At 41.3% G+C, this 24,326-nt stretch overlaps 2 protein-coding genes across 6 annotated transcripts; both read left to right on the forward strand.

Moving 5' to 3' along the window:
* Positions 1 to 1,058: 1,058 nt before the first annotated feature.
* LOC133489208 (uncharacterized) lies at positions 1,059 to 18,979 on the forward strand. 5 transcript variants are annotated; one of them, XM_061798074.1, is made up of 6 exons: positions 1,059 to 1,969; positions 7,338 to 7,924; positions 9,393 to 9,698; positions 10,395 to 10,670; positions 15,824 to 15,919; positions 16,818 to 18,979. In XM_061798074.1, the coding sequence occupies exons 2-6, from the start codon at positions 7,876 to 7,878 to the stop codon at positions 17,099 to 17,101; spliced, it is 1,011 nt and encodes a 336-aa protein (XP_061654058.1). In that variant the 5' UTR covers positions 1,059 to 1,969; positions 7,338 to 7,875; the 3' UTR covers positions 17,102 to 18,979. The 5 variants fall into 5 exon arrangements, with proteins under 5 accessions (XP_061654058.1, XP_061654055.1, XP_061654057.1 ...); XM_061798072.1 differs by lacking the exon at positions 7,338 to 7,924 and having other exon boundaries at positions 1,070 to 1,969; positions 16,818 to 16,864; positions 16,946 to 18,979; XM_061798071.1 differs by lacking the exon at positions 7,338 to 7,924 and having other exon boundaries at positions 1,064 to 1,969.
* Positions 18,980 to 19,036: 57 nt separating this feature from the next.
* LOC133489232 (kelch-like protein 10) lies at positions 19,037 to 23,880 on the forward strand. The gene is made up of 5 exons (XM_061798107.1): positions 19,037 to 19,578; positions 20,082 to 20,565; positions 22,058 to 22,669; positions 22,747 to 22,896; positions 23,426 to 23,880. Exons 1-5 carry the CDS (start codon positions 19,421 to 19,423, stop codon positions 23,783 to 23,785), a joined length of 1,764 nt encoding a protein of 587 aa, XP_061654091.1. The 5' UTR covers positions 19,037 to 19,420; the 3' UTR covers positions 23,786 to 23,880.
* Positions 23,881 to 24,326: the final 446 nt, after the last annotated feature.

Genomic DNA, 24,326 nt, shown 5'->3' on the forward strand with positions numbered 1-24,326 from the left:
AATAAAAGTCCCCTGAAAAATGCATATTTCACTGTCATTACCACTAATTTAAAAAAAATCATGAAAAAAATCCTTTCAGTATCGCAACACCAGTCCAGTACTGGGGGACACTAGACCATCCCAGGTCTCCACCAAAAGAAGACCCATCCAAACCTCATGTTGCATTTCAAAATAAAAGTCCACTGAAATCTCCATATTTCGCTGTCATTACCACTGATTTCAAAAGATAATTTTAAAAAATCCTATCGGTATCGCAACACCAGTCCAGTTCTGGGTGACACTACACCACCCCATGTCACCCCTGATTTAAAAAATAAATAAAAAAATCATTAAAATGTTTTTATTTGGTATCGCAACACCAGTCCAGATCTGGGGGAAACTAGACTACTCCAGGTCTCCACCAAAACAGGTCCCATCCAAATCTGATGTTGCATTTCAAAATAAAAATCCCGTGATTTCTGCATGCTTCACTTTGATTAACCCTGATTTAAAAAAAATCTTAAAAAATTAGGAGTGTCAAAGTTAAAGTGTTAACTTTGGAGATAAATTAAAATGATTTAAAGCGTTAAACAAAATTAACTCAGTTAACACAGTTGTATTTACTTCCTGTGGCGGCCTATAACCTCTGCTCCTTGTATGCAGCCAAATTTAAAGGAGTCACGGACGCAAAGATGGACAAACACGGACTACAGGTAGTTTTATTTTGTTTTACTTGCTTGACGCTTTCTGGAGTAAATAATTTGCACACTTTTCAAAGCTAAATACAAATACCATATTAAAGTTGTACATCTTTGGCGTATCATCTCAGCGCAAAATAATAATAATGATTATTTTACATTAATTCCAAGATTCTACTCAAGTAAATATCTGTTACAAGCTTCCTAGAAAAATGTGATTAATCAAGATTAATTACAGAAAATTGTGCGATGAATTAATAAAAAAAATGTAATCGCTTGACAAGAATAAAAATAATACTTTCGGTATCGCAAGACCAGTTGATTTAAAAAAATTCTTTAAACAAATCCTTTTAGTAACACAAGACCAGTCCAGTTCTGGAGAAGACTAGACTAGACCACTCCAGGGGCTTTCATACTGAAACATGTGATTACTCGAGATTAATTTCGGAAAATTGTGCGATGAATTAGTTAAAACAAAATTAATCGCTTGACAGAAATAAAAATAATACTTTCGGCATCGCAAGACCTCCACATCATTGAGCAACTTCATATTCAGATAAATTATTTTTCTTCATTACCTTCCTCATTTTCCTTTTTTTCTGATCATGCAGTGATTGGGATCTCAAGTGCGGCTACTCCAAAATGTGCGCTCAATTCTACGTTGATTGGGATGCAGGAAAGGAAATATGCTTGGATTCATGCGTCCGCACAGATTCATACATCTGGATATTTTTGTGCTTAACGACGTTTTCTGGATTTGAGCATACGACAGTGAAATATGCAGATTACTTTTATTTTGAAATGCAACATCAGATTTGGATGGGACCTCTTTTGGTGGAGACCTGGGGTAGTCTAGTGTCACCCAGAACTGGACTGGTGTTGCGATACCGCAATAAGTTTTTAAAATGTTTTTTTTCAAAATCAGGGGTAATGACAGCGAAACATGCAGATTTCAGAGGACTTTTATTTTGAAATACAATATCAGCTCTTCAACAAACCTATTGTAGTCGAGTCCTTGGTTGGTTTAATGTCCCACAGATCTGGACTGGTGTTGTGATACTAATGGGATTATTTTTTATAATTTTTTTGGAAGGAAAAAAAAAGGTGTACCTGCAATCATGTATGGAGACTCTTTTTTTAAATGCATCTAATTAACCTCGTAATGCCGAGTATTAGTCAAATTAGAGGTGGCTGGCTTGACTTCTTTACGAGTGGAAGATCGCAGTTCTGCATCGACATGGAATTACTAACACTTTTGTTCGTCTGTCTGCTACATACACACCAGGCGCAAGGTAAAAACGCCCCTTGTTGTTTGCTCTTTTGCTTTATGTCAGTCGGAGTTTCACAGGAATACATATTCCATACAAATGTGAGTGAAATGAACCGTTTACTGCGCTGTTGTCGGAGCGAAAAACAGAGCGAAAAAAAGTTGTCCGGATGTTTGCTATTCCCCCTATACATATTCACCAAAATGTAATAATAGTAAAAAAATATTCACTAAACTCAACAAAAACAGTTTTTCTCATTCTGGTTGCTGTAGCAGTTGGCAAGGGGAGTCCACTACTCACTTGCATTTTGGTTAAACTGCGTGCAATTATCCATCTATCCATTGCCTTTACTGTTCATGTTTATACAAGTGAAATTATTTGGTGCTACTAAAGTAGAAAACATCGGTTTGTGTTTATCTGCTTTTGTTACGGGATATATAGGATCCCATGATTGACACCTCTCAGTTGGTACAGTAGCGTTCATGAATGGAATAATATAATCTTGTGATAATTGTGCCGGAACTATGCGCAACAAAGGCCTGGGACCCATGCAAACCACACAATATTTTCTCGCTACATTTGCTGCTTGTTCCACCAATAGTAACCAATTGTTATTTTGTCCTGAAACTCCTGTGACAACAAGGAACCAATCATCAGTAGTTATGTTGTTAACCATTAAAATTTGTCCACCTTTCTTTGAAGTTTTCAATGGCATTTCTGGTTTAACACGGTTCCCATAACACAATTCTACTTGGAAGTGGGGATCTTTTCCGCCAGAATATGCCCACAAGCTCACCATCAAACACACTGGGTGACGTGATTTGTATTTCAATATTAAACTATGGGCCGTTTTGCTTATGTTAAACCTCTTTCTATGTTCTTTTGCTGTTTTTTGTGACCAACTGGACCAATCATAACCTGTTTCACCAATGAGGTGTTCCCATCCAAAGCCTATAGTTGCATAGCAGTCATATCCAAATCCCCAATTCTGCCCATTCTCTTGAGCATCATTGGTGAGAGCCGCATATGGAATTATGATTAAAGCAGCTTGATTTTGGGGGGCACAAAATATTAAACCGTTTTGGAGGCCATGCCCACAGTTCTGATCATCAGCTGTACTCCTTTTGATACGAGTTAATGATTCAAATGTTTTTATTATTGGGTTCATCATATTGGTCCAGTTGGTAGGTGATTTTCTATCTAAAAAATGGGTTGTATCATTTAGGGTGGGACGTCCCATGTACCACATGAGAAAACAAAACCAACACCATTGTAGCCAAAGTTGCTAATGTAACAACTTATCGAATCTCGTAACCAACGTGGGTGTGCCTTTCTGCTGAGTTCTCACTAAAAGGGTTGGTGTCTTTTTTCTTCACTGACCAGCAAGCGTTTTCAGAATCTACACATCTGCTTCCGCTCCGTTATCAAACCTTTGCTCACCTTCCCTATTTGAGTACTCAGCTGAAATGACTCTTTTACAGTGTGTTAAATGAGCCCACGTATTTCTTTCTGCTATTTTTAGGGCTGTTGGAGTTGTCAATAACACTTGATACTTGTAGAATGCCCATTTTCGAAGTCCCGGAGTGCCCTGTGAATTTGTTGGGAAGAGATGGCTTATTCCAACTAGGACTTGTACTCATTCCATCATCAAATGGAAATATTGTAGTGAAACGAAAACATGAATTAAAAAGAGAGGACCTCTATGTGACACTGGAAAGCAGAGAAATTACATTCTATTACACAATCGATATCCCAGACAAACCACCGTTAAACATGGGAAAGGCCCAGTTGTCTGCAGCCTTGCAGCTTATCACAGAAGTAGAAGATAATAAAAAAGGTGATGAGCTGCATATAACTCTGGTACAAAAACACACCAGGGCCAGACCCAGGATATGAAAACAAGTTACGACATGCGACACCTGATAAAATTACTCTAGATTATCTGTACCCAGACAATGAAGCAAAAGTCGCGGCAGGAATTATTTTACCAGACAAATTACCAGACGCTCTAACCAGTCGTACACCGTGCCACCCAATAAGCTTTTTTCAAGAAAAAATGCATAATATGACATGAATAAAGATTTATATATAAATAGGCGGCACGGTGGACGACTGGTTGAGCATGAACTGCTGATGCTACTGTCTTACTACAGTATTGCATAGTAACTGTATGGAGAGGAGCCACTGAGGGTGTCAAGCACAGTGAGGGGGGCACTGGGCCCTATCTCTAACCGCTTCCCCCGCCCCGCCCCATCTAACGGTTGACTTCCTCTTCTCGTTTGGTGCTGTTGTTCTTTTATTATTTTTTTAACTCAATTTAAAGGGAACATGGGGTAAAAAAGCATTTTAAATTGGTGGTGATATTATAAGAAAAAAAATCTGAATCTTTCGGGAAACATTTTTTTCTTGATAAAAGTCAGAATCTTGTGAGAATTCATAAAAGAAAAGAAATAAAAGATGTGTTTTGCCTTGGAATAAAAAAAATCATAAGATGCAAGAAAAAGTTTTATTTTTTAAATTAAAATTATGTGACTAGTTCATATTTTTAATGTAAAAAGTTATTTTTTTGGTAAACTAAAAAAGTAGTAGTATCAAGACAATGTCATATTTAAAATACAAAAATAAATTTTTTTTCTTGAAAAACATCACAATATTAAGAGATACACACGTGTATATTTATTTCTTGAAAAATAGTAATATTACAGTAAAAAGTTTTACTTTAAAATAGTGAAACACAAATTCTCAAGGCATTGAATGGATCGCAACTGGACTGAGCTGTTTCTTAGAAGACAATTCTGCCTTCAACAAATAACGCTGCCTCTTTGACCGTTAGCCACTACCACTATAACTGAATGGAATATTATTGCGGGAGTGTGCTAACCAGTCGTCCACCGTGCCGCCTATTTATATATAAATCTTTATTCATGTCATATTATGCATTTTTTCTTGAAAAAAGCTTATTGGGTGGCACGGTGTACGACTGGTTAGAGCGTCTGCCTCACAGTTCTGAGGACCGGGGTTCAATCCCCGGCCCCACCTGTGTGGCGTTTGCATGTTCTCCCCGTGCCTGCATGGGTTTTCTCCGGGCACTCCAGTTTCCTCCCACATCCCAAAAACATGCATTTATTGGAGACTCTAAATTGCCCGTAGGTGTGAATGTGAGTGCGAATGGTTGTTTGTTTATATGTGCCCTGCGATTGGCTGGCAACCAGTTCAGGGTGTACCCCGCCTCCTGCCCAATGATAGCTGGGATAGGCTCCAGCACACCCACGTGAAGGGAAGCGGCTCAGAAAATGGATGGATATTATTAATATTATTTTTGACTTTCTAATAATATAATAATATATAAAATATTAGTTTATTTTGCTACTGTTAAATATATTCTAGAAGTTATCATTTATTTGCTTAGCTTGCATTAGTATTATGAACGATTTTAGATGTCTCGCCTTCGAAAAGATGACTCAGCATCATCCGATGGAAGGGCGCCTGGACCAAGGACGTGATCGGATGTGGTCGGGTCGGGACAAGTGTTGGTCCAATATTTTGTGTTGTGTCTTATTGCTTAGAATACTATGTCTGGGAAAAACCCTCTTATTATCAAATATTATGTGTCGTGTCTTATTGTTTAGAATACTATGTCTGGGAAAAACCCTCTTATTATCAAATATTTTGTGTTGTGTCTTATTGCTTAGAACATTATGATTTGTAAATCCCTCCTATTTCAAATAAATGCAGGAGCGAGGGGGGGGATTGTTTAGAGCGTGTTGAGAGGCTGTGATCTGAACAATCTCCCATACGCCCTCCTCATGAGAAAAAGAAACCAGCGTCTTCATTCCTTTTGTGTCTATTTTTTATAATGTTGGGTAAGATAAATCCAACAGCTACTTAATGACTTTTTTCAAGACAGACATTTTTTCAAGAAAAATAATAAATTTTATTGAAAATTAGATCTATTTTCTTCAATAAATTCTACTTTTATTTAACTTTTAATTTGATATGCTATATAGTTCTCTCTCACTCACTCACTCACTCACTCACTCACTCACTCACTCACTCACTCACTCATTCACTCACTCACTCACTCACTCACTCACTGTTGGATTTATCTTACCCAACATTATAAAAAATAGACACAAAAGGAATGAAGACACTGGTTTCTTTTTCTCATGAGGAGGGCGTATGGGAGATTGTTCAGATCACAGTCTCTCAACACGCTCTAAACAATCTCCCCCCTCGCTCCTGCATTTATTTGAAATAGGAGGGATTTACAAATCATAATGTTCTAAGCAATAAGACACAACACAAAATATTTGATAATAAGAGGGTTTTTCCCAGACATAGTATTCTAAACAATAAGACACGACACATAATATTTGATAATAAGAGGGTTTTTCCCAGACATAGTATTCTAAGTAATAAGACACAACACATAATATTGAACCAACACCTGTCACGACCCGACCACATCCGATCACGTCCTTGGTCCAGGCGCCCTTCCATCGGATGATGCTGAGTCTTCTTTTTGAAGGCGAGACATCTAAAATTGTCCATTATACTAATGCAAGCTAGGCAAATAAATGATAACTTCTACAATTTATCTAACAGTGAGCTTCTGGGCAATTTCTCAATTTGGCAGTGACAGTGCATGATTATTAAATCTACATGGTTTGCATGAGATGTCATAAAGCGGACATAAATGTTTTTTTGGTATGATGGTGCAGAGTCATCAAGTGCATGTTCTTAAAATGGATACACATCGTTACCTTGAAGTGGACATACTGTACATGGTTTTAATGTTTGCCATTTACTAATAACGTCACTTCTGGTCTGTCTGTTTGCATAGTCAGTATTTCCTGAAGATTTTAGAATTTCTTCAGTACCGTCATATTTTAAAGTCAGTTCCATTTCCCCTTTGTCTCGGTCTAGTCATGATTTTGTAGTTTTTCTGTCTGGACAGTCTCTTGATATGTGTCCTTCCTTTCCACAACACCAACATTCCATTCTGTTCTGTCTGAAACGCTCTGAACCCTGCAGCCTATGTAACGATGCGGCTAAAATAGAGATTTATTTTTTCCGGTAAGGGCTATCAGGGGGCGCAATAAGTGCAAAAACAAGACAGGTCCAACTTGTTTAAACGTACAAAAACTGGTTCGAACCTAATGCTTAAAACATGACCGCTTCCCATAACGCACTAGGGTTTAGGCATGCGCAGATGCCTCCTGCGTGTAGAAGAAGACGACGCTACTTTTTGTCACGCTCAATGCAAAACGCAGCACGACACGCACAAACGCAAAATATTTTTTAATTTTTTCACACCATTATCATGGAAAGTGCAAGAAGAAAAGCGTATGATGCAGCTTTTAAGTTGAAAGCCATCGATCTGTCCATCCAGGAGGGAAATAGAGCTGCTGCACGTAACTGCCCACGAGAGAACGCACTTCACGTGTGTTTTGAGCTGCACCGCTTCCGGACAAAATCTTCCACCAATGGTGATTTTTAAGCAGACGACTATGCCAAAAGAAAAACTCCCAAAAGGCGTAGTCGTTAAAGTTAACAAAAAGGGTGGATGACAGAAAGCTTAATGATGAGAATGACTGACGGAGTGTTACAGTTGGCGTCCGGGAGGAGTTTTTGCCGCATGCGACGATCATCCTTTTCTGAGGTCTGTCAGTGGATCTTAAAAGCGTGGAGCAGTGTGAAAGAATCTACGATCACCAACGGATTTCGAAAGGCTTGGACTGCTACGTGAGGAGAACAGCACGACTTCAGCGGTAACTGTGTCTCGAGATGCAAATGACATTGAGAGCGACAGAGAGACTGAAATGGTGTGTGACGGAGACGTTTTGAGGCTCTTCAACTCCGACACTGAAGAAGACGACTTCAGTGGTTTCAGTGAACAGGAGGAGGATGAACAAAAACAATGAGCCGTTATGTTTGAGCCGTTTTACTGCCGTGTTACATGCACTGTTTGGAAACAAGGTATGTAAATAAACATTTACAAAATCTTTCTGCGTAAATATCTAATTTCACAACGTATATATCCGCGGCGTATAGTCCGGTGCGGCTAATATAATAAACTGAAATAAACTTTAATGGGATTGACTTGCTGCCTTCCTGGCCAGGTCACCATTGCAAAAGAGATGTTCTGTTTTAACTGGTCTTTTACCTGATTAAATAAAATTTTAATAAAATAAATAAAAATATATCTGATTGCAGCGGCACGTTCGTCGACTGGTTAGAGCGTCAGCCTCACAGTTCTGAGGACCCAGGTTCAATCCCCGGCCCCGCCTGTGTGGAGTTTGCATGTTCTCCCCGTGCCTGCGTGGGTTTTCTCCGGTTTCCTCCCACATCCCAAAAACATGCATTAATTGGAGACTCTAAATTGCCCGTAGGCATGACTGTGAGTGCGAATGGTTGTTTGTTTCGATGTGCCCTGCGATTGGCTGGCAACCAGTTCAGGATGTACCCCGCCTCCTGCCCGATGACAGCTGGGATAGGCTCCAGCACGCCCGCGACCCTAGTGAGGAGAAGCGGCTCAGAAAATGGATGGATGGATATCTGTTTGCACAAGGACACAGTTCCTCTTATAACTGGCATGTGACTATGTTCAGAAGTAACAGATCACATTCAAACTCATGTTCAGTGGGAGTCCAACGTACCTGCCAGCATTACAATTTTTAAGTGGAAAAAAACAACAACACAAGCCTAGGACCTTAAAGAAATACTATTTGCTTTATCCACTAAAATGACTGAATGAAGAGGCTGATTGCTGTGTGTGTGTGTGCGTGTGTGTGTGTGTGTGAGTGAGTGAGTGAGTGAGTGAGTGAGAGAGAACTATATAGTATATCAAATTAAAAGTTAACTAAAAGTAGAATTTATTGAAGAAAATAGATCCAATTTTCAATAAAATATATTATTTTTCTTGAAAAAATGTCTGTCTTGAAAAAAGTCATTAAGTAGCAAAGTAAAGTAATATTTTATATATTATTATATTATTAGAAAGTCAAAAATAATATGAATAATATGCATCCATTTTCTGAGCCGTGTGCTGGAGCCTATCCCAGCTATCATTGGGCAGGAGGCGGGGTCCACCCTGAACTGGTTGCCAGCCAATCGCAGGGCACATGCAAACAAACAACCATTCGCACTCACATTCACACCTACGGGCAATTTAGAGTCATCAATCAACCTACCATGCATGTTTTTGGGATGTGGGAGGAAACCGGAGTGCCCGGAGAAAACCCACGCAGGCACAGGGAGAACATGCACACTCCACACAGGCGGGGCCGGGGATTGAACCCCGGTCCTCAGAAATGTGAGGCAGACGATCTACCCAGTCGTCCACCGTGCCGCCAATATTAATAATATTAACATAACATTTAATGACTCAGTTGGTATATTATGATGTATTATTCTGATGTTGGGGTTTTTTGGTGTCTTTTTTTAGGGAGTGGAGCAGAGACCAAGTTTGTGATGCTGGGAACTGATCTAAGTTTGGACGTGAAGGAACTTGTCACGTTTACTGTGGATAACGACCAATTCTTCTGGAAGTTCAATCAAACGTCCAGCATTTTAAGATCAGATAAATCATTTGAAACAAAAATATTTCAAAATTACACAAAAAGAGTCACGTTATTAAGAAACTTTACCTTGATATTAAGAACGGTACAAGCGCTGGACAATGGACGTTACACTGCAGTGCTTAGCGGTGGTAACGAGCTGACATATGCTGAATACAACGTTCAAGTTAAAGGTACGTCATTGACTGAAATGGTTGTTGATGCCCCAAGTCAATATGACCCAAGGAGTTGATTGCTGTTCCTGAAACAAACGAATGACGTAACAGGATAAACATAAACATAAACTGACCCAAAGAACATCAGTGCTAGTCCTGACAAATGAACGTAAAGGGAGTGTTAAACATGCCTCAGGTCAAATTGATTCAGGATCATCATTGCTGTTCCTGAAAAACAATTGTATCATGCCCTGGGTCAAATTGACCCAGGAACAATATTGTTGTTCCTGAAAAATTAACATAATATTTTAATATTTGACATGTCCCAGGTCAAACTGACAAAGGAGCGCCATTGCTCTTCGTGAGAAGGGACTGTAATGGGAAGGTTAAATACAGTGGGAGGAAAACGTATTTGAACCCGCTGGAATTTCTTAATTTTCTGCATAAATAGGTCATAAAATGTAGTCTGATCTTCATCTAAATCACAAGAATAACCCTAACCCTGTCCTCGGATCATCATCACTGTTTCTGAGAATCAAACATGCAGGGTCAATTTTACCTTGGGAGATTATTGCCGTTTATTAGACCTGAATGAAAATGTGTGGTCAAACATGCCCTGGGTCACATTGACCCAGGAACATCATTGCTGTGACTGTGAAACCACGTAACTTGAGAGTTATTTTTCACATGTACACTAACCAGTCGACTTTACAGCCGGGGCATCTCCTGTCAAGGTGAAGGTGGTGTCGGTGTGGGCCGACTCGGACTCCTGTAATCTGACGGTGACCTGCAGTACCGACACCACACAACTCAATGCAATTTTTGAATGCCGCCATGATGTCTGCGATCAGCGCGGAGACAGACTGTCAAAGGCAGATGGGCGTCTCAAGGCCTTCTTCTTCAATTCTTCTATTGTGTGTGAGCACAGCAACGAGGTTAGCCAGAATAAGGAGGAAAAGGACGTTCAACATATCTGCTCTCAACTTGGCGGTGAGTAAATGGAAGAGACAGCCTCTAGTCAGCCACCCACCCCACTATTATTGGTCAACAACAGCCAGTACTAGAAAATGACAAAAGGGCTTTTTTAAATTATTTCTTGTTTCTATTATACAGGATTCTCCATGCTGTGTCTAGGGATTTGATCTTGTATTATTGTTTTTTTTTACTTGTAATTTATTATCACAATTGTTTTACAGATTTGATTTAAGTATTCTTGTTTTTTTTATTTTTTTAACGCTGTTAGATTTTATTGCTCTTACAGTAACATAAGTGCAGCTGTGACTGGGTTCCTTGTCTCTGTGTGACATACAGGTCTTTAAAACAGAGAGTATAATGTTGGCAACATTACAGTGGACCCCAGCATTTTTGCAGTTCAGCATCTTTAGATTCACTTATTCATGGGTTTGTCAAAAAAGACATTTCAATTAAAGCAAAAAAATGAGGGTTTTTTTTGGGTGGGGAGGCGGGAAACTGAACCCAAAAACGCTTATTGGTGGTTTATCCCCGCTTATTCAAAAATGTTCCAGGGTTAAAAAAAAAATAAAAAAAACACAAAAAAAACATACTCTCTCTCTCACACACATATACACACACACACACACATATATATATATATATATATATATATATATATATATATATATAAATATATTTGTTTATTTTTGCATAATTTGGCTTTCCAGCCCATAAAACCCATGAAATCAGGAATTAAAAAATGAGAATACTGTAAAGAAATCAGCCCAAATTTTGCAGGCCATAAATTTTTTAAACTGAGTGTCACACATTAATCACCTCCTCAACACAGGTTTCCCCAGGTGTCATTAAATTGCTTCAGTTTGGTTCAATTGTGTCAGTTGGGTTCAATATGGGGAAGACTGCAGACTTGACAATTGGCCAGAAGACCATCATTGATACCCTCCATAGGATGGGTAAGCCACAAAAGTTAAGCTAAGGAGGCTGGGTGTTCACAGAGTGCTGTGTCCAAGCATATCAATGGAAGGACAAAATGTGGCAGGAGAACATGCACCAGCAAAAGAGATGACCTATGGATTATCATACAGAGAAGATTCAAGAATCCAGCAGACATCCAGAAAGAGTGGAATGAGGCGGGAGTCACAGCTTCAAAAACCACCACATTCTGACGCATCCAGGAGATGGGCTACATCTGTCGGGTTCCTCTGGTCAAGGAACTTCTGAGCCTGAGCCAACGTAGGAAGCGTCTCAACTGGACCAAGGAAAAGAAGCACTGGACTGTCGGCCAGTGGTCCAAGGTCGTCTTTTCCGATGAAAGTAAAGTGTGCCTTTCATTCGGGAATCAAGGTCCAAGGGTTTGGCGGAAGACTGGTGAAGAACAGAACCCAAGCTGCTTGACGTCCAATGTCCAATCAGTCATGATTTGGGGTGCGATGTCCAGTGGAGTGCTTTCTTAAATACAAGGTCACCGCAACAGTCTACCAGAATGTTTTAGAGGATTTCATGATTCCTTCTGCTGAGGATCTGTATGGAGATGCAGATTTCATCTTCCAGCAGGAGCTGGCCCTTGCCCATACCGCCAGAAGCACCAAAACCTGGTTTGATGCCCATGCCATCACAGTGCTTGACTGGCCAGCCAACTTGCCGGATCTAAACCCCATTGGGAATCTAAGAGGTATTATCAAGAGGAAAATGAGGGGCGCCAGACCCACAAACAAAGAACTGACAGCAAGCATCAAGGAACTCTGGGCTTCCATAACTGTCAGGCAATGGCACAGGCTGATTGCCTCAATGCCACGGCGCATCCAGGCAGTGATTAAAGCAAAGGGATTCCCAACCAAGTATTGAAGATTAACATATCGTTTTAAAAGTACCATATTTTGATTGATTTAATGTGACCCTAATTTATTTTTTTATTTTTATTTTTTTACAAAAACAGAGAAGTAAATGGTGATTTCTTCACACTATTCAAATTTTTTGAATTCCTAATTTTGTGGGTTTTATGAGCTGGAAGCACAAATTTTGCAAAAATAAACAAATACATACTTGAAATTGTTTAAATTGTGGGCCCTGAATGTATAATCTATGAAAGTTTAACTTTTTGAATGGAATTATGGAAACAAATCAACTTTTCCATGATATTCAAATTTTTTGGAAAGGGTGTGTGTGTGTGTGTGTGTGTGTATACACACACACACACACGCACACAACGGCTGAAATAAGTATTTAACACGTCACCATTTTTCTCATTAAATATGATATATATATGTATAGTATATATTGATGGCCTACAAAAAAGTCTCATTGCCAAGGTGTGAGTCAAGACACATCTCATGATGGGAAAGAGCAAAGAGCTGTCTCAAGACCATTGCAAAGTAATTGTTGCAAAACATAATAATGGCATTGGTTACAGGAGCATATCTAAGCTTCTGAACGTTCCAGTGAGCACGGTTGGGGCCATAATACGTAAGTGGAAAGCCAATCATACTACCATAAATTTGCCTCGATCAGGTGCTCCTCGGAAGATTTCTGACAGAGGAGTGCAAAGAATAATCAGAAGAGTTGTCCAAGAGCCACCTGTGGAGAGCTTCAAAAAGACCTGAAATTAGCAGGTACTGTTGTCACAAGGAAAACAGTGAGTAATGTACTCCGCCGCCATGGCCTGTATGCACAATCATCACGCAAGACCCCATTGCTGAAAAAAGATCTTGTCAAAGCTCGTTTAAAGTTTACTGAACAACATTTGGACAAGCCAGTTAAATACTGGGAGAATATAGTCTAGTCGGATGAGAGCAAAATTGAACTCTTTGGATACCATAATGCAAACCACGTTTGGAGGAGAAATGGCACTGCACATCACCCTCAAAACACCATACCAACAGTGAAGTTCAGAGGTGGGAACATGATGGTGTGGGGCTGTTTTTCAGCACATGGTACTGGTAAACTTCACATGATTGAAGGAAGGATGAATGGGAAAATATACCGAGACATTCTTGATAAAAATCTGCTTCCATCTACGAGGATGATGAAAATGAAACAAGGGTGGTCATTTCATCAGGATAATGATCCAAAACATACTGCCAAGGAAACTCTCAATTGGCTTCAAAGACAAAAAAAAGCTGCTAGAATGGCACAGCCAATCTATGGAAAGAACTGAAACTCAACGTCTATAAAAGAAGCCCACGGAACCTTCAAGATTTGAAGACTGCTTGTGTGGAGGACTGGGGCAAAATCCTACCAGAGCAATGCATGCGACTAGTTTCTCCATACAGAAGGCATCTTGAACCTGTCATTGCCAACAAAGGCTTTTGTACAAAGCATTAAATAAATACCAGTTGGTGTGTTCAATACTTTCCCCCTGTCATTTCAGAGTTACACGCAACTTAATTTCTGAGCGTATTTGTTCTACTTTCTTTCTATGTATGGATTACTTCGGTTGTTCCCAACATCTGGTGAAATTTTTATGTCAATAGCACCTTTGGAAATTGATTTAGTGAGAAAAATGGTGACGTGTTAAATACATATTTCAGCCGCTGTATGTATTGAAATACTCCCCCACAGTTGCCCAAGTTTACTATAATACTCCCTAAAAGTTACCTAAAAACAGTATATAGTTTCATAACCAGAATAAATATATTTGAAGAATGAACATGGGGATATACTGTATTTGCCATGAACCACATTCAGTCATATTTAACACATTTAATGCCATTGACAGCTTTAGACGTCAAATATCCATGTTAACTGGGAAGGTTGGCAGTGATTAAAGGCCTTATTGGGGGCTTTCCATACATGTAAATAAAGGGTCTGAATACTTATGGCTGTGTGATATTTCAGTTTTTCTTTTTTAATCTGAAAAAATTTCAACAATTCCGTTTTTTTCTGTCAATGTGGGGTGCTGCGTGTACAAAAAAAATTGCTTAAATGATTTTAGCAAATGGCTCCAATATAACAAAGAGTGAAAAATGTAAGGGTGTGTAAATACTTTCCGTCCCCACTGTATTCACTAAACTTTATTTAAACATGTTTGTATTCATCCAGGCGGCACGGTGGCCGACTGGTTAGAGCGTCAGCCTCACAGTTCTGAGGTGCGGGGTTCAATCCCCGGCCCCGCCTGTGTGGAGTTTGCATGTTCTCCCCATGCCTGCGTGGGTTTTCTCGGGGCACTCCGGTTTCCTCCCACATCCCAAAAACATGCATTAATTGGAGACTCTAAATTGCCTGTAGGTGTGAATGGTTGTTGGTTCCTATGTGCCCTGCGATTGGCTGGCAACCAGTTCAGGGTGTACCCCGCCTCCTGCCCGCCTCCAGCTGGGATAGGCTCCAGCACGCCCGCGACCCTAGTGAGGAGAAGCGGCTCAGAAAATGGATGGATCCATGGATGGATCCATTTTCTGAGCCGCTTCTCCTCACTAGGGTCGCGGGCGTGCTGGAGCCTATCCCAGCTGGAGGCGGGGTACACCCTGAACTGGTTGCCAGCCAATCGCAGGACACATTGAAACAATCATGAAATAAAGTAATTCAAGTTAATTCTTTATTATCTGATTCACCGCTCCTTCTCTTCATTCACTCCCTCACGACAGTGGTATTTTTCCGGAATTTCACATATTGAATGGACCCAGAGCAAATCCGATCACAACAAGTTGAGAAGTGAGTCAGAAAACAGCAGCAGCAAAGGGTAACATTAGCTGCTGCTCGCGAGATACATGACCGTTCGTAAGTCCTCCCAGGTGGAATGAACCATTTTGTAGCTTTGCAAGGTGGGTTTAGGTAGTCTCTACCAGTCTGACAGTCCTTATTATTGAACTCATCAAAATGTATTTTCTGAACATTTACGATGTTATTTTTTACAACTGTCATATTTAAATAAAAGAAAAGAAAATCATAAAAACTTTACAAAAACACAGGCCCAGCCCCATACTTGGGGCTCTGGTACGTCAATTCTCCCCTACCCACTACAGAACCCAGCAAAGGCTGGATTTGTATTTGTATTTTTTGCTTAAACTGGCGCATCAGAGCCAGAATGGTAGGGATCCCAGTGACGGCAGGTTATAGTATTTGCAGATGCTTTCACTCAGCGATCTCGTGCTGTTTATACAAACAAGCTGGTAAAACTTCAGGCAGCGTGAAAGGGGCTAAAAAATGTTTTTTGTTTTTTTCCCCCCCCACAGCATCCAATGGAAGCTCAATAGCCCCCTGGATCTGGATACTACTCTGTTCAGTACTTGTTGGCATTTTCCTTGTTCTTATTATTATTTTTTTAAGAAGTAAGTTTGGGTCTTTGATGTTCCACTTATGTCGTGTATGCCGGTAGTTTTAAACACTTGCCAACTACCAGCGTTTACTCTGAAACTAGCTCTAACCATGGTGCTCTTTACAATAACCCTAGCAGCATTTAATAATTGGATTCGAGTCCTACATCTATCCTAAACCTTGTCCCCATTCCCTAATCGGAGTAAAAACCATTGCTTCCCTAGGACCATTTAATTGAAATCCTAAACCTAATTAAACACTCGTCCCCAAACTCGGGCAGTAGTTTTAACCATGGTCCCTTTGCAATAGCCCAGTACCAATTCATCTAAATCTTAATCCTATTTAAAACCTTGTTCTCATACCCCAATTCCAGTCCTGTATTGTGTTCATTACACTAATGCTTAAATTTAATGCATTTAATTTGAATCCTAAACCTCTCCAAACCCTTATCCGCATACTCTAACCCTGACCATGGTCCCCTCTACACTTACCCTACTGCCATTTAATGTAAGTTTTAAATCGTGGACCTTTCTGACTCCTTCCAACCCTAGTGCTTACTCTGGATCCCTTACACTAACTCTAGTACCATTTAATCTAAATCCCAAACCTATCCGAACCGTTGTCACCATTCCCTAACCATAGTCTGAACCGTGGTCCCCCTTACATTAACCCTTGTACCATTTATTTTCCCTGTTACGCTAAACCTAGTACCATTAAAGTCCTAAATTCCAACCCAAACCCTCGTCACCCAAATGCAATTTACCCCATACCCTAACCCTTCGGCTCCTAATCCAAAACCTAACACCTTATCCGGATTGGTTTTTGGACTGCAGGGACACTGTTAAACTATTGGCTATAATCTGTGGTTAATGTTATCGAAGAACTCCAGTGACTTGTGCAAATATCCTACAGAAAGACAAAGACTGGCAACCAGGCAAACAGAATGTGGAGTTCTTCGGGTAAATCCTCAAATCCTACAATCTGCCAAAAGGCATAGTAGCCGAAAAATAGTTAAACATTTTCATTTAATTTGCTTGCAGGAGATCAACCCGATACAAAATGTGAATGCCATTCACGTTTGTAATGACGGCAATCTTTCTGAGACCACCACCTACTCTTTGGTGGGATATCACACAAGACTACATACGTTCTCAGAGCTGCAAAACCCAGAAGACACTGGAACAGGATCATGCTAGTCCCCGCCCACAATAGTAACCCATTTTTGGCATTGTAATGATGCAGACTTCATGTTTATGCATTTCTTTGTCTTATGTCTGTAGTCATTCGTCTTATGTCTGTAGTCATTCAGGTCATGGTAATCCCCGAAAGTCAAATGAAGGCAGCTAGACTCTTCTTTTGGGGAAAACATTTCACTTTTAATGCAAAAGGCTTCTTCAGTTCTAAATTGTAAGTGTGGAGTAGTACAGCAGAGCAATCTTACAAATTATGACATACGCACCAAATTTGGCACAGGTACTCCTTCGACATTACTCTTGAAAAAAAACATAGGCCACTTGAAATTCAATTTGGCTGCTGATTTTCAAGATGGACACGATATCTGGTACACAAATGTTACATTTTGCAATAAATATGCACAGACTTGCCCAATAGGGATGATTCTGGCATCACACTATACATTTTTGTACATTTATAGATTCCAATTCCGGGACTCTATAAATCCCTCAGTAGCTTAATTTTGCTTTATTTTGGCCCTAGATAAAAATTAATCCACAAAGATTACTTTAGTTTGCGTGTTTGTACAGACTGTAGCAATATAGTTAGGGGTGTAGGGCGTTGGAGGAAAGGTAGTAGCTTTGTTTCAGCAGTCGGCCACATTCTCTGAATGGACTCCTGGCAGCGGTCCTCACTGCTTACCTACAGTAACTCTCACCTGCGGCGAGTGTACGGCAACAGCCACACCCCAGTACGGGCTAAATTACGTGAGGGTAGCACACAGAGGGTCTCTTTGTGTGCCTGCTGCGGAAGTGCAGAGACAGGGAGACAGGAGCGATATGGGCACTCTCTTCTAGGCCAGACACTTGTGCATGTGTCTGACACTTTCAAATTAAAGACCCTGTAAAGTGAATTCAGAGACTTGTCTTTTTCTGATAGAATAATTAAGGAACCAATCTTGTCTTTATGTTTTTTTTTTAAATACAAAACGCTATTTACATGGGCACGGTGGGCGACTGGTTAGAGCGCCTGCCTCACAGTTCTGAGGACCAGGGTTCAATCCCCGGTCCCGCCTGTGTGGAGTTTTCATGTTCTCCCCGTGCCTGCGTGGGTTTTCTCCGGGCACTCCGGTTTCCTCCCACATCCCAAAAACATGCATTAATTGGAGACTCTAAATTGCCCATAGGTGTGACTGTGAGTTGTAAATCATTTCCCTGAGATTTCCGGTACGACTTCCGGCTAGGGGATTTCCGGCTTCTGATGGTACCGTTTCCGGTATGATTTCCAGTCGGGGAGATTTCCGGTGGGCGATTTCCGGCCCGATTTCCGGTCCCATTTCCAGAGACGTCAAATCCGATACCGTGAACACTTCTGGCCTAAGGTCATAAAATCATCACCTGTATAATTTTGACATTGAGTGGAGATTACAACTCTCTCATATCCTGACATTTCTCCCCCAAAGATTGTCTTATTCCATATGAAAAAGGGCCATTAAGGAGCTGTTTTGCCACCAGGCAGGTGAGCGACCCGTTGGAATCTAGGACGGTTGTACACACTTGGCAACAACAACTCTCATGTGACAACCCCTCAGTGGAAACATAGTAAATTGGAGCACTCTATACCTACGTTTGAAAACTAGAAGAGTCCAGTTGCCTCAAATGAACTTTTGCAGAACTCCATCCATCCATCCATCCATTTTCTGAGCCGCTTCTCCTCACTAGGGTCGCGGGCGTGCTGGAGCCTATCCCAGCTGTCATCGGGCAGGAGGCGGGGTACACCCTGAACTGGTTGCCAGCCAATCGCAGGGCACATCGAAACAAATAACCATTCACACTCACAGTCATGCCTACGGGCAATTTAGAGTCTCCAATAAATGCATGTTTTTGGGATGTGGGAGGAAACCGGAGTGCCCGGAGAAAACCCACGTAGGCACGGGGAGAACATGCAAACTCCACACAGGCGGGGACGGGGATTGAACCCCGCACCTCAGAACTGTGAGGCTGACGCTCTAACCAGTCGGCCACCGTGCCGCCCTTTTGCAGAACTCCTGTGCTTTAATTTTTTTTACAAATGCAGCATTCTTTTGCTTGAATTGGTTACAAATGTGTTGTTTGTGGTTTTCGGGATGGAAGGATTGTGGACCAGTGATGTTTTGCTTAATTCTAAAGTGCGGATGCTTTGATGATGCGGATGATGTGTCAGGTGGCTTTTGACACAGGACGTCATTGTGATGTAATGGCACGACTCAACCTCGCTGCCCCCCATACTGTCACTTTGCTCCATGTCATTTGTGCCGCGACTTGGCAGGACTCCAAAGTGTAACGAAATGGTCAAAATTCAAGATGAATTGCGTGGATGGTAGACTTGCAAGCAAGTGCGTAGAATGTGTGTACGACGAGCTGCGACAGACCCGAGGACTCAGCGACGCACTTATCATAGTGGACCATGTGGAGTTCCACGTCCATAAGATCATCATGTGCAACTGCAGCCCGTACTTTGGGTGAGTGGGTCCCACACGAGTACAAGATTTGGTCTGAGTGGAGAATTGTAGAACTTAAAACCAACTGCTGGCTTTGTGTTAGTGGTTCTCAAACTGGAGTCCAGGAACAAACATTAAAACAATGACTCCTTCCTAACTTTTGTCCAATTAAGAGCTTTGAGATGATCGTGACATATCACATAAATGTGACATCCATGCATGAATAAATTAGTTTTATTTTTAGAACAGGTGTTTTTCCAGAATGAAAGGTGTAATATCATGAGAATTAAGTTGTACTTCACTTTGTTACACTTCACTTGTTAAAATGACTTTCTTCATTTCATTTAAAAAATATATATATTTAAATTTTTTAAACTTTTCAAATCCTTTGGCATTTCGGCATAGATGTGGTAGTTACATATGTTAGGAGTGCTTGGAAAAATGTCTGAACCCAAATGAATTGTCATTGGTCATTGGTATGTTTGTTTATGTTGAAATCTTCTCTCTGTGTCCACGATGAGCAGAGCCCTCTTTCTACGATGGTCCACGCCAGACCAGAAGGTCTATGCCATACAAGGTCTTACAGCTCACTTAATGCAGCTCTTCATTGATTTCGCATACACTGCCTGTGTGTTGGTGACACAGGACAATGTTAAGGACTTGTTGATAGCCGCCGATAAGTTCAACGTCATAGGCATCGTTGAAATCTGCTGCGTGTTTCTAACTGAGCAGCTCTGCCCAGAGAACTGCATCGGCATCTGGCAGTTCACGAGGAGCTGCCACACTCCACAGCTGCAGAGCAATGCCTACCAGTATATTTTATACCACTTTGAGGAGGTCGCCACCTCGGACGAATTGCGGCAACTCTCCATGCAGGACTTCAGTGACATGCTCGACAGAGACGACCTGATCGCGAAAAAGGAGAACATCGTTTACGAGGCCATCCTGCACTGGATTGCACACGAGCCTTGGGAGCGTGGCAGAAACATGCCGATGCTCCTGGCCAAGGTAAGTTGCAATTACATTAACCACCGCAAAGTTCGAGATACGTGGGAGGCACACGCCCCCGCCAAAACCTACCGAGTCCCCATACAGACAGTAAGTATCTCTGTAGACAACTTTGCCAAACAACCATTTGCAACACCTCATTGACAACTTTGGGCCAGATAATTGATTACTCCCTTTGACAACCTTGCCAAACAACCGATCAGACCCACACTTCCGTCGACAACTTCCCGCTCAAAAACCTGTAGACAGCTTGCCAAACAACTGACCGCAACACCCTTTCAACAAATTCAGCAAACAACCGATCATACCCACCGCCAATAAATTAATAGATTCCCCTGTCAACAAATTTGCTGAACAATTGATCACAACCTCTGTTCATACAGTGACTTAAAGCCAAACAATCTGTAACCCCTGTAGAGAACTTCACCGGACAAATAGTCACACCCACTTTGAAAACTTCTTGCCATGGCAAACACCACTTTGTGCTTAACTGTCAATTATCCCAGTTGACGTCGCTGAGCAACCTATCCCAACTCTCTAAATCTTCACCAAACAACCAATCCTTCCCTCTAACAACCAATTGCACCCAATCAACATAGTGCCAAACAACGGATCGCACCCCCGCCCCGTTGGCAACTTTGTGCCATACAATCGATCCCCGCTTAACATGGTTGAACAACCGGTCCCCTGTAGACAAGTTTTCCAAACAATCAATACCCCAGCTGACAGTTTGGCCGACACCTGATCCCCTCCTTTGTCAACTTTGCCAAACACCCAATCATCCCCATCAACAACTTGGCTGAACCCCCAAATTAGTCGACCAACCGATTGCACCACCAACATCTTTACCCAAAACAAGCCCCCCAACGATGACATCTGAGCAATGGATCCCCCCCTCCCCCGACTATATGGCCAAAAACTGATCACACACACCCGTCCATGACTGTGAGCCTAACAATTTCCCCCCCTTGACAACTTCCCCAACTGATCGCACCCCGAACAACCGATCTACCCCTTGACAACTTTGACAATCAATCCCCTCATCAAAAACATGGCTTAACAACTGATCTCCCTTCTCAACTTCACAAAACATCCCCCAGTTGACAACTTCGCCAAACAACCCACCTGTCGACAATTTTATCAAACAATTGATCTAACCCCCCGTCCTATCGACAACTTGTTGCCAAACAATCATACCACACACCAACATGGCTGAACGACCGATCCTAAGAACAACCTGTCAACAACTTTGGCAGACAAGTGATCCCCCATTAAAAACTTGGCAGAGCAACAAATTGTACCTTTGTTGACAACTTTGCAGAAAACAACCACCCCCCTTGTAGACAACTTCGTGAACAACAAATTGCACCCCCAAATTCTACATATTCCGATGAAACCCCAAGCTCCCCCAATGCTCGAGTTGACGAACCTTGAAAATGATCTTATGAAAAACACTTTATTGACAACCAAAAATGTTCTTGCCACTGTGAAGGTCCGTCTCGCACTGACCAGTCAGGAGTACATCACCATCAATGTGCTGACCAACCAGCTGGTGCAGAACAGCCGTGAATGCCTGGAGATGGTCACTTTTGCGTCGCGCGTGATAAGCCACATGGCGACAAACTCTGTGTCTGCGTACTGCAACCTGATCGCCCGTCCCCGCTTACCTTCTGCCATCCTGCTGGCCATTGGCGGCTGGAGTGGCCCAAGTGCCACCGAGTGCATCGAGATGTATGATGTCCACGCCAACTGTTGGGCCTACCTGTTTGAACATATGGACCAACCCCGAGCATACAGCGGTGCCACCTTTCTCAATGATGCCATCTACTGTCTGGGTGGCTTTGACGGCACAGAACATTACAACACCGTCAGCCGCTTTGACCTGAAAACGTGCACATGGCAGGAAGTGGCACCCATGCACTCCCGCCGATGCTATGTGAGTGTCACAGCGCTGAACGGGTGCATCTTTGCATTAGGGGGCTATGATGGACATGTAAGACTAAAGACAGCGGAGTACTACACGCCTGAAACCAACCAATGGACTCTTATCACCAGTATGCATGAACAGAGGAGTGATGCCAGCTGCACCACCCTCAATGACAAGGTGGGTGGAACCTAAATTTGAACGTCTGTCATTCAAGCCTACTTGAATTCATCAGCGGTCACCCACTGTGATTGCAGATTTACATTTGCGGTGGTTTTAATGGAAATGAGCCCTTGCAAACAGCAGAATATTACAGCCCAGAGACCAACGAGTGGACCATGATGGCCCCAATGAGCAGCCGCCGCAGTGGCGTTGGAGTCATTGGGTTTGCTGACCACGTTTACGCAGTAAGTACAGTGTAAGACAATAACTTGGGAATTTGTCAAAAAATATGAGCAGCCAAAATTTTGGGTTCAAAAATTAGGCACCAAACATTTTTGTGATAAAAAATGTTTGACCAAAAATGTGAGCCCAAAACATCCAAATCTTTGACACCTTTAAAACACACTCTTGGTCCACAAAAATATGGCCACACATTTTGGGACAAAGATCTTTGGACACACATTTTCTACAATACCAACATAAGATTTTGTCACACATTTGGTATATATTTTTAAACACATTTTTGACACATGTTTTTGGACATGGAGTCATTTTTTTGTTATCAATTCCTGCACATTAATTTAATTAAAGAAATTTGGACAAAATATTTGGTCAATATTTTTTGGCACATTTCTATATAAGTAGAAGAGGTTTGAAATATCCTTTAGTCATGAATATATTTTTTAACTGTTTATAATGACATTGTATTAAACACATTTGAGGGAATGTGTTCTTCCAATGGTGTTAAGATTAATTCTGCTTTTGCTACTAAAGGTTGGAGGTTACGATGGTGAAGTCCGTCTGACCAGTGCCGAGGCCTACAACCCTCGGACCAACAACTGGATTGTATTGCCCCCCATGCAATGCCCCCGAAGCAACTTTGGGATCGAAGTAGTGGAAGATTGTCTTATTGTTGCTGGAGGTTACAATGGTGTCTCCACCACCAGCCATGTGGAGTACTATGACTTAACGACTGGTCTATGGTCTCCAGCCAGCGACATGCGGATTTCTCGTAGCGGTCTGACTTGTTGCGTGATGACCGGACTCTGCAACATGAACCAATGTGCTATTGTTCGAAACGATCTACCGTTGCTCTTCCTGGAAGACGATATAACAGAAATGGACGATGTCTAAACGTAAAGTGTAAACTGCCCTGAGAACGCAAATAAAACAGCTTTACAACAAAGGGGGAAATGAATAAAAAAGCAAAAACACATAACTGCAAAACATGCTGACTCATTGTTTTTTATTTTGTGACTTTCTCTGACGTATGAACAAATATACAAATAACACATCCAGGGGTCAAAAGAGTACTGTATTTCTTATTTCTTATTTATTTTCTTGTGCTTTTGTGATTGTTGATGTAAAATAGATTTACATTATATTTCTTATTAACTGTTCATAAGATTAAAAGCAAAACTGGTGAAATTCAACCCAGAATTTGACCACTGAAGCCAGATTTGAGAATTTCCAGCCCAAGAAAAATTTAGGTCTACAATGACAGTAAAAATTCCATGGTCATTTTCACAGTGGACATGTTTTCGATGAATCCCAGAAGATTCTGAAACGAGATTATCCATTTTGTGGAATAAAAACTCCATCAGGGATTGAGCCCCAGTCACTCCATACCAGTCCTCCTTGGAAACCATGCGTGTTGGGTTCAGGGATTATAAAA

The sequence above is a fragment of the Phyllopteryx taeniolatus genome, chromosome 14 (genome assembly GCF_024500385.1).
Source record: "Phyllopteryx taeniolatus isolate TA_2022b chromosome 14, UOR_Ptae_1.2, whole genome shotgun sequence".
NCBI classification, from domain to species: Eukaryota; Metazoa; Chordata; class Actinopteri; order Syngnathiformes; family Syngnathidae; genus Phyllopteryx; species Phyllopteryx taeniolatus.